Source organism: Conger conger, chromosome 2 (genome assembly GCF_963514075.1).
Source record: "Conger conger chromosome 2, fConCon1.1, whole genome shotgun sequence".
In the NCBI taxonomy this organism is placed as follows: Eukaryota; Metazoa; Chordata; class Actinopteri; order Anguilliformes; family Congridae; genus Conger; species Conger conger.
The window spans coordinates 44,297,743-44,309,240 of NC_083761.1; the positions used below are offsets into that span (position 1 = coordinate 44,297,743).

Consider the following 11,498-nt stretch of genomic DNA (forward strand, 5'->3'; position numbering starts at 1 on the left):
ATGTCTGTCCCTTAAAGACAGCTGGCAGGGGCCAACTCTGGGGCCACTGCAGCGGGCAGGCCTGAGTGCTCACCTCGGTCCCCGTGCACGCCATCGTAGTTGTCGATGAGCTCCTCCAGGAAGGCTTCGTCCTGCTCGAGCACCTCATCCCCCATGTAAGGAATGTTGTGCAAGAACGTTTCGTCCTCCACCTGCAGAAAATCAGACTCAATGAAAGGTGAATCTGTGACTCGGCACTGTGTGAGAAAAGGGAATGGAACGGTAAAATACAGAGGAAGTATAACTGACACACCTACAATATTGGACATTTTTTAATCAGCCATGCTTTCATTACCATTGCCAACCTGCTCCCAATGCACTGTTGAATGAAAGAAGCAATAGTAAGTGAAAGTAACATAAGACAAAGTACAGTATTATGTGACCTTTTCATAAGGTCGTATTTCATATTGCGTGACCTTATGGGTTTTCCAAAATGTCTACAAGACAATGGAGAATCCCGTATGGTTTGCTAGACAAAAGGTCCCAAACCCTATCCTGGGTGCCTACTGTTAGCCAACAGTTTTTTTTTATTGACAATCTCAGAAGGGAGGTGGTTCAGAGACAGAACATTCTGAAGTGAGACAGAAATGTGTTAAATCATGCACTTAGAATATTATAGTCATGATGAGATTGTAACCTGGACAATCTACAATATAGTCATCAAGGAAAATCACATAATTATTTTGTGAATTTCCCAAACAACAGTGAATTTAAGCAACCATGAGTTTTAGAAATGATTGTGGCTGGTTTCTACTGACCATGAAGTTGTGCTGTAGTGGGGACCAGGAGTACATGAAAGGGACTCCAGCCACAGTGTTCAGAGTCCTCATCACAACGCTCTGCTTCTTGAATGCAGGGAAACCAGATTCCACCACACACTGCTGTAAAAGGATGAAAGAAGAACAAAATTAATACGGCATGTGCCAGCTAAAGGTCTTCAACTTGATGTTCAGGTAAATTTGAGACAGCTGAAAACCTTTACTCAACATGAAGAGTAACTGACTTGAGTGTTTCTGACTGTAACACTCTAAGACACAACAATTACGCACTTAACATAACATGTGGATAAAATAATGGTGAAATAAGCATGTTTGAAGTTTAGTTTTAACATGTTAGCTATAGACATAGTTTTGAAGTCATATTCTCCGGCATTACTCAAACTGTTTTCCATTCCATGTTAAGCAGTAGCCATTAAACATTTAAACACTTTTTTGTTTTGACTAAAGGATTTGCGAAATTGTTATGGATTAGCAATAAGCAAAATCATATTTTTACACATTAAATGCCGGAGGTGGGGGGGTTGGCTGGACAGGAAGATTGTGATCGCAGACCGAAGGAGTGATAGTGGATGGACTGTGGGGGAGGGAGGCTTGGTCGTATAGGATGGAGTGGCTTGAATCTGATGAAGACTGTAGATGATTCATTTCAATTTTGGGGATTATAACAAATTAAAGGCAGCTCAGTGGGGGCCCCTATCAATTGCGTATAGCAAGAAATGGCCTAGGCTAATGGAGTTCAATGCACTGATCACTGCGGTGAGGGTAAGGAACAAGGACTTGCTTGCAGTTGACTTGGTTTGGGTTTGGGTATGGTTTTTCTATATGATTACACACCAGGCCCACTCCAGTTGGATAGAGTACTTTAAAGACCTGTAAAGACCTTTAATCCCAAAAGTGAATAAGAGCCTAGGACAACAGCTGGTATGCTTTCCAATTTGGCTCCAAGCACAAAGAAATCTATTCACCACAGAGCACAGGTAGTCATGGCATTTCTGTCATTCACTTCGGCATTTTTAAGAGAGGCCTTTTCTACATGCAGATTACTGGAAATCAGACTTCCAGATTTTTCTTGTCTTTTTTGGCAGCTAAATTACCAGTTTGTGAGCTTCCAAGAAGCAAGACAGTGCTAGGCTACTACAATTCTGGCAAGACTTTTGTTCATGCTTTATTTGAAGGGCCTATTTATACTGTTGAAAGACAGTCGACAAATACACTCCTTCCTATTAATTCAGTATGACTATTTTCTAGAGATACTGTGAGCCTACAATTGCAGTTAGTAAAAGGGTAATAAATGCCCAGTCATGTTATTTATGTTTAAATATTTATTTATAATATAATATTTATACATATATATATATATATATATATATATTTATGTTGAACAGATCTATAAACAGATCTAAAACATCTGTCTGCTTCTGTATATTTAAAATGCGAGTCATACTTTGAAAGAAGTAACACTTACTGTATTAATAAATAAATTTGTATTATGCACTGTGAAAGAGGATGTCATATACAGTGGAGTCCAGAATTTTTGGCACCCTTAATAAATATGCACACCAAGTGCTGTAAACAAAAAAAAAAAAAAAAACACAAAAATAACGCCCATAAGGTTTGCCAACACATTTTTGACCATTCTTCCATGCAGAACTTTTCAGAATCACTGATATCCTTGTGGCACCCCCCCACCCCCCTATTTAAGTCTGAAGACTAAGCTGGCTGTTGCAGAACATGGTTGTTGTTTTTACTTAACCATTTCTGTGTGGATTTTGTGCATGCTCGCTCAGACCAAGATTCAGCTTCCTTGCACAGGCAATAAGATTTTCTGCCAAGAGTTCCTGGTTCTTTGTGGAATTAATTGTACCATTGATCTTCAATAGTGGCCCTGGACCACTGGAGGCAAAACATTTTCATGATCCACCAACTTATTTGACAGTAGGTATGATAATATGGACTTCGGTTTGCCACTATCCCATATTTTTTACACCTTTTTCTTATTGCCCTTACAGTACAGTATGTTTAACCGTTCGTGTATATTTTTGTACCCATTACCCGACTTGTGATGGTCAATTACCATCTGTCTTCTGAATCGACAGTTCTTTAGCTTTTTCCCATGCTGATGGTTGTCACGCTTGTTACCTCGTTTTTATACTCTAGTGAAATTATGGAATAATACAAGATAGTGCCTTTAGACTGAGAAAATTAAAGTAAAATTGTATTGCCAATTTAACTTTCCTTGATTTTATTTACAATAATTGCTAAGAGTGCCAATAACTTTGGCACCTATGGTTTTCATAAAATATCGATCATTATCCAGGGTGTTATTATATGCCGCCTTTTTCTCCATTTTTATTAAGGGTGCCAATAATTATGGAGGCCACTGTAGATTGGGTGTAAATGAATTCCTCAAGAGAATGTACAGTATATCCCCAACTTCAGGGAACATTACGGGTAATGGTGTAAACTATCTTGTTCCACCTTGTTGTTGTGCACCGATCCCACGGCAGAGTCGAGCGGAATGGGCTGTATTCTCAGCTTGGACCACTCATCATTTAGCAGGCTGGTCCTTTCCTTGATCTTCCTGCGACTGGCCATGAAAAGTGACTGGGGAAAAAAGAAAAGTTTAATTTAATCTTTGCTTAATTTATTCACATAGATAAACTCAAATCTTTAACATTACACATAGAATGACAATATATTCTGAGCACACAATTGAGCCTGGTGCAATTGAGCCACCCAAGATGACCGAAGGATGGGATTTGCATTTCATGGGTTCCAATACACCAGACTAGCTCAGTAAAGTGTAGAGAAGTATTTGAATCCAAAAAAATTACGAATTTGACCCAGGTCTGATTCAGAGTGATGTATCTACATTTATACAGCAACGTACATTACTGACTATTCACCAAAGCAGCTCAGGTTAATATACAGCAAGATCTACTCTACACCTTCCAGTGGCAAACTCAGGTCTGTCATCACCAAGTCCCATACATAGACTTCCGCAATATTGTCTTGATGGTAAATGGTCGGCATTTTATATAGCACCATTATCAAAAGCACTGTATAACTGATGCTTCTGATTCACCCATTCACACACACACACTCACACACCAACAGCGATTGGGTGCCATGCAAGGCACCAACCAGCTCGTCAGGAGCATTTGGGGGTTAGGTGTCTTGCACAGGGGCACTTCAACACGCCCAGGGCAGGATCAACCGGCAACCCTCCGACTGCCAGACGACTGCTCTGTCATCCCTGATGTCATGCAGACCACTAAGCCATCACTGAATGTTCTTTCAGAATGAGTGGAACACTATATCAACATACTTTTGTTTTTTAAATGCTGGATATTAATCTTTTAAATGCTTTTTCAACCTTGCTTCTAGTCCTAATGCAGCCACATCTGCATTCCAGTGTTGCCCTTCCCTGTCCCAGAAAGCAGACTTGACTGTTAAAAAGAGGCACAGCTTACGCACAGGTACTGTAGCACAAGAACCTGAACACTAACCACATACATATAACCAGACTATTATTATATGAAAATGTGAAATGCTATCTGCCTCTTTTGCAGATTTTCCATATTATCCTATTTCTTCAAATGTTTATCTCTGCATTGCATTGGTGCTACTGCTAATATCCCATTACCTCAGCTGACCTAGAACAGTGCAGTGCAGCTGGCTGAATGGAGGGGGGGCAGGTCTGTGTGAATTGTACTGTATCATGTCCTATTATGTGTCCTTGTTCCGGTGTGGCGAAGTAGTTTTTAGGGCACTGAGGCACGTGCTTGGCCTGATTTGCTGAAGTAAAGAATTAAACCGAAATAACTTTCAGGAGACATGAAACTTACAGAAGAGAATTCCAGCCAAAGTGTTAAATTCATTCTGTTTCATGATTTGTATCAAATACTTGAGATAATTGATAATTGAGAATTCTGCACCATGTCCTAGAATCTAACCCTCCTCTTCCAGTCAATGGTGCAAGCAGGCCTTACTACCAGGCTGAGATTTTCAATTGAGCAAGCACAGAAATAAAATACCCTGTCAGAAATTGGATGCTCGTTCTCAAGTAACAATTTTCTGTCACTACAAGACACCATGCGTCATTCAGAAAACATTCTTATGAGCATTCTGTCAATATGTGGTTTGTGCAAAGGGATGATTTTATGATTTAGTAATCAAGGGAAAAGCAAGACAATGTAAACGGAGCAAGAATAATTCCAGAAATGATCCTCTCAATGTTAGATTTTCTACTATCTTGGACTCTTCTGGCGGTAAGTACGAAGCCCCCTTGGTAACCCTAGGTAAAAGAAAATATTTCAACACTCATCACCAATCCGTACCCTCAGTTTTTCAAAAGCAAAACAAACACACAGATTGCAAAGCTGAGGGTTTAGCAAAATTGGGGGTACAGATTGGCACACCGATTGCTCAGTATACAAAACTGAGGGTACGTATTGTAAAACCAACAGAAGAGATTTGCCGTAAATTTTTAAAATATTTTTCTGTAAATATATTTATTTCCACATAGGGAGACTAAGGGGATCTGTAGGTAAGACATTTACATTAATGCCATTTGGCAGACGCTCTTATCCAGAGTGATGTACAGTTGATTAGACTCAGCAGGAGACAATCCTCCCCTGGGGCAATGCAGGGTTAAGGGCCTTGCTCAAGGGCCTAACGGCTGTGCGGATCTTGTTGTGACTACACCGGGATTCGAACCACCGACTTTGCGTGTCCCAGTCATGTAACTTAACCACAACAGGCCGGCAAGATTGAGATTCCTCTAATGAAGTTCAGGCTGGCGCTCAACATATCATAAAAAAATATGTATCAATATGTAATGTTTGGTGGGAGTTTCCCCTTTGATTCAATGTATCAAAAAATGTTCTAGATTCTACATAGAAAGCATAATAGCTGCTAGTGAAGGGGTACCCTTCGCCCTTCGCCCAATGTACCTTGACTTCCTCCGCTTTACGGAAGCGCTTAAGTTGCCGAAGCCTCATGTACTCAGACTTGACTCTCTTCCTCCACTCCACCAGATTGTTTGAGGGCTTGTTCAGGGGAAGGCCACAGGTCTCCTCCATATTCCTGCGCTAGGACAATGCAGAATTACACAAAAACACATACAGTAAATAGGCCAGTTATGCTGATGACTACCCTGACATCCCACCACATCCACACAGAAAGACTGCAAAGTCAAGAACACACCCTCTCTCTCTTTATCTCTCCCCCCTCTTTTTCTCCAACTCTCTCAGAGCTCAGTATTTTTTAGAGACAAAATGACTAACAAAATGATTTATTGCATTTCTATTGATATGTAATCATTTCAGATGTGGAGACTTCAGGACCCATTACTCTTCCAGCATGTTGAGATGTACTGTAAGAATTTTGCAAACGTCAACATTAGTAAACACTACTGTTTACTATGCTTAAATGTACAGGCACTCACGAAATATGAGCTGCAACTTCCATAAATAATCATGAATTATTTGAACATCACAAGTCTGTCATGTATAGATAGCATACTAATGACACAGGAGACTGCCACAGGACATGCAGACATCAAGTCTCAAGAAATAAGTGGAAATAGTGACCATAGCCTGTCGCAATTTGTTCCGCACATTTCCTTTTAGATCACAAACTACACTAAAAGCCAAAAAGTAGGCCTATATTGCTCATATTAAGCAAACTATTTTCACTATAGCGAACGCTGTGTCTTTAATAAAAAACGCATGACTCAAACTTTGTCATTCTTACATTTTTTTTACGTGTGTGTATGTGTGTGTGAATGACCGCCGCCTGCTGCTTGCATGCTGTACTGTGCGTGTCCGCATTTTGGTGGGGCTTTAAAAGCAATACAGTACATCCTGGTTAGAGAAACAGTGTTGAGATATTTGATCATGCGGCACTGGGTAGAGAAACTGTCCAATGAGGGAAACAAAAACATGAAAAAAACACTGCCCTGTTGTGAGACGGTAAACATGTATCACGCCGTCACCATGGTCGGAAAAACACATGCTTCGAGCGTACAACATTGAACAGTGGAAGTGGGCGTGCCTCTTCGAACAGCAATATGAAAACGGTGCAGGGAAGTGCGTAGTACACTTTTACAGATTTCATAACCCTTTTAAGAAAGATCTAGAAGCTTCTTCTAAAAATACAAGGTTGCGCAAATATCCATTTACACGATGATGCTTTACTGTGTCACCCCCTTCATTAAAAATCGTATTCATAGCAACGCCAAGCCTTTTATGCAACGAAAGATTTCCAGAAGACCTCGCTACTCCTGCAAGACTACAAGCAGTCAGTCACATCCCTTTTTACCAATACTATAGCTAATTCTGTACTTGCTAAAGTAGCACTACTCAGATTAACGCAACACATTATTATCATATCAAATATAATGATACAACGAATCATATACAACGATATTCAATAAACACCATAAATGGATAATAATAAAAATTGTACGAAATTCGTATCCTACCTGTTATTGGTAGCAGTACGCTGTGCTAACGTGCAGAAAGGAACTCGGATCCCCTGGTTATTTATGTCCTGCACACGACGCTCTCCGAGCTGCGGACCTAATGCAGAATTCAATAGTCATGTGTTTCGATTTGCAAGATGAGAAGATGAGAAGAAGAAGATTCCTATGTTGTGCGCAAGCATGCTGAGATTGTTGTCCTATCTACAGTTAGAAGCTGCGCACTCCGTCGGAGCAGCGGATGACGTCTTTATTATTAGACACCGTTGCTGTTTGACTGGGCAAGAGGGATTCTGTGTGAAACTAATGAATGTGTGAAGATACGCTTAACATTGCTTATTAATACTAATAATAACAAAAACACATGTTTTGTATTATTATGTATGTAATTTATTATTATAATAACAATTATTATTATTATTATCATTAGCATAGCCTAGCATAGTTTTATACTGAATCAGTCTAATTGAATAAGGAATATTATTTTTATTTGTTAGTCTATTAGCCTATAATTACATTATTATAATACAATTTGGTGGTAACAATAGCGGTTCTGCGCAGTCAATATACTCTTTAGAAGTTGCATGAGTCATACTTGACCGGGAAATAGTTGTATTTACACCGACTGCCTTTTACTGGAAAAGGACAGGACGAGCGTTCGGGTATTACATGTGAAGGGGGTCCGGGGCAATATGGTTGGGAATTTGGCGGGGGTGGGTGGGTGGTGAGAACAGAATTAACTCTTTCAGACATATAGTTATTGACTGACTTACAACGGTATGCAGAAAGTCATGACGCAACAGTTTTTTTCCAACTCCTACAAGCACTGACTTTACATTATTTTACATTACATTGTATTTACAATGTATATAAGATGTGTGTGTAGTTATATTTGTATGACAGTATGACAAATGCGTTGACAGTCAAAATACTACTATAATAATTATAATTATTAGTATTATTATTAGTGATCGCAAGAATGGTCAGTGTTGTGGTACTATCTACAGTTGTAATATAAAACGCTGGGTAGCGCTCATATTTAAAGTAGTGTAATGTAGTCTTTCTCAGCCGACATTAATCGTTTTCAATGCAACGAAACAGGCAGGGGGAAAGCTTGTTGTTTTCCTTCTGTGGAGAGTAGCAGAACAGGCGAGGTCGCTCGAGCCTCGCTATTGGTCCACATCACGTGACTTTCCAGACAAGAAAATAACAACGTGCGCATGACCAGCCTGGTGTGAGGTTCCCATCGCGGTGCACTCAGGGTTGCCAGGTGCAGGAAATCCCCCGTTTGCGGTGACAACTTGAATGGAATTAATATGCCTAAAACTATTACAATAAACAGCCCTCTGGCAAGGAAGAAGTGTGTTTTTTGTTGTTTAAACTACATTATAGAAAAACCGAAGTACTGTAATGAATTAACAATTTTATGAATCTGTAGTTTGCTGTAATTGGACAGTTAGTTCTCAGCTGTTTCTGATCCATGTAGGAATTTCATGCCTTTTTATACATAGTCCCCCAATTGTAGGGGACCAGAAGTAATTGGACAGTTGGCCTCTCAGCTGTTTCTGATTAGTCTAATGTCTATTCAATCGCTTCCATGGTGCAGGTATAAAGAAGCTTTGAGTATATCCTCTTGATTCTAGGCTTTTGATTACCTTCAGTCTGTTATTGGTGTTTGTCAACATGAGGACCAGAGTTAAGCCAATGACAGTTGAGGAAGCCATTATGAGGCTCAGAAATAAGATTACATACACTAAACAATATGCTAACCAAAATAAATAGTTTGGATCATTAAGATGTTCCAAGCAACATCTGGCATATACAACCTTTAATTTCAAATCCAATGAGCTAGAGTAGAAAAGAACATACATTGTACCACTGTCCAGGCTGACTAGGTGAGAGGTATCATGGTGTAGGGGAGTCCTCAGGGTTGATGAACAGGTGACAATATGACTGTGAACCCCTTAATTTGGTAGAAAAAAAGCATTGGTTTCTCCAATAAAGCCTATGGGGAAATGCAGTACCCTTGATTCCATATTGGTTCCACAACATCTGTTCAGTGGCATGATGTTGCCCCACCCTGATGGGATGTCTGACAGATTGCATTTTAATTTGTAATTCTGACACCTTCATTCTGTAGTGCATGAGGCGCTGTTTCCCTTTTTACATTTGGATAACCATTAGAATTTTGCTTCCTTTGTAGCATAACTATGTCTTCGATAATTATATTTTATGCCTGGTTAGAGATTGAAAATGCATACAGCATAAATTACATTTAAATTGACATTTAGGCACCATTATTGCATAATCACATGAAGCAGTTCAGGAAATACATTTAAATTTTCCAAGCAGCATTATCATATGAATAAAGCCACCCATAAAGTGTGGAAATCCCTGTTGACATTTCAAGAGTAGTACTTGCCATTTAATGTATACTATTTTGGGAAGAAATTCCAAAATTTCAATTCTTACATTTCTTTACACTGAACTAATGACTTTTCAGGGACTTTTTTTTAAAAACTGCATGGAAGATATGAGATTTAAAAAATTGCTATTCATCCCCTTCCCATTTATGTACCCAGTGAGCATGCTCTAGTGCCAAGTTCCCATAGGAATCTATGGAACGAGTAAGCAAAGCTGTCTCCAATTCTTAGATACCTGAATGGATAGTCCGGACCAAAAATGGTATTTGAACCAATTACCGGAAATCTAAGCTGTGAATTGTCGATAAGGTGAATATTGTAAACAGAAGGAAAACATACTGTAGCCTACAAAGTTCAATTTTATCTGACAGACTGGCTGGTGGAGCAAAGAGGAGATCAAGTGCCTTCCAGAAACAGTATGTTTACAAAAGGCAGCACTTGGAGAAAGCCTGTTAAATACAGATACATTTAAGATATTTAGTAAGAAGTTGAGTGAAACAGGATTCAAAGAAATTCTGCATCAGAAATTGTGCCCTATTTCCAGTTCCAGTGTCATCATAATGTATCCTTACCAGATATAATACTACCACGTGTGTCACATTTCATGTTTGTCATGTCATGTTTTATGTTTAGTTATTGTCTTAGTTACGTTATTGTCATGTCACGTATTATGTTCGTCTAGTCTCGCCATGTTGTTATGCTTTATTTCTTGTTACATTTAATTTTCAAGTCATGTTTAGTTGTTATGATTTAATTGTTAGTCTTGTCTTTGCGAAATTGTTGCCCCGTTAGTCAGTGCACTTTTGAGCGTTTTTGTCAAGCCATTGTCTACCCGTTACGATCCAAGCCTGTTTATTGACCAAAGATTATTGACTTCTGTTTTGTTGACCATTGCCTGCCTGTACCACGACGTTGCCTGCTGTCTTTGTGCTTTTGCCCCGCGGAGCAGACTTCGGTCTTGACTCTTGCGCCGTCATCAACCCTGAGCCTGCCTACCGTCCGCCCAAACTTCTGCCCCGCTGACAGCTTTCCTGGCTACCGGACTTTTTTCATGGTGTACCGATTACGAGACTGCCTTCTCCCTCGGTACTGTACTTTGGTTTTGGCTGGATTTTAAGTATATGAACATTGCTTGTTTTTTGACTACGTGCACTGGACACTCCCTGAATAAAGCCCTGACAGGACTTTATTACACCCCTGTTTCTGAGTCATGCATTTTGGGTCCAACCGCCCACGCACCCGTCTCAACGTGATTGTTTACTCTGAATGTTATAGTAATTCTACGCCTGCGTGCATGTAGTTTCTTGGTGACACAGAATTTATTGTCCCACCACTGTGCCTTCCCTCCAAGAATCAAGAATGACTTTGTTTTCTAAAGCATGAAACCGTGTCTGCCCAAGCAGAAGTTTCCGCCGACGCACACCAGTGTTCAAACATTGTTGCCCTAGGCTTGCATATCAAAGTGTTAATGTAAGTGTTAGTCAGCTGTGAACTTAAATGAGCAAAATTTTGATGTTCGCAAACTGTCACATTATATTTGGAAATGTTACTGTTCAGTTTTCGAAAGACAATTTTCAGCACATTGATTACCTCAAAATAAGGGTTCATATGTCATGTTTCTGAGTATTGTCTGTTGGTTTTATTTGTTATTCTTGTATATTTATTATTTTTCATTATTATGTCTGGTTTTCTGTATCATAGCAGTTCGTGTTCATAGCAGTCGTCGTCCCCTGTGATGTCTGTGTCTTTATGCGGCCTGTAGCGTAGTGGTTA

At 39.6% G+C, this 11,498-nt stretch overlaps 1 protein-coding gene across 3 annotated transcripts in view; it reads right to left on the reverse strand.

Annotated features, from left to right (window-relative positions):
* The window catches only part of ezh1 (enhancer of zeste 1 polycomb repressive complex 2 subunit), a 31,963-nt gene extending 24,305 nt beyond the window's left edge, over positions 1-7,658 (reverse strand). The window contains exons 1-5 of one of the 3 annotated variants that reach the window (XM_061231791.1): positions 7,306-7,658; positions 5,774-5,906; positions 3,297-3,422; positions 798-920; positions 74-191 (exon numbers count right to left, since the gene is read on the reverse strand). In XM_061231791.1, coding sequence (XP_061087775.1) covers positions 74-191; positions 798-920; positions 3,297-3,422; positions 5,774-5,902 — 496 coding nt within the window. In that variant the 5' untranslated portion in view covers positions 5,903-5,906; positions 7,306-7,658. Of the gene's footprint in view, positions 1-73; positions 192-292; positions 329-797; positions 921-3,296; positions 3,423-5,773; positions 5,912-7,305 lie in introns of those variants that run through there. The other 2 variants (XM_061231790.1, XM_061231792.1) reach the window with 2 other exon arrangements.
* Positions 7,659-11,498: the final 3,840 nt, after the last annotated feature.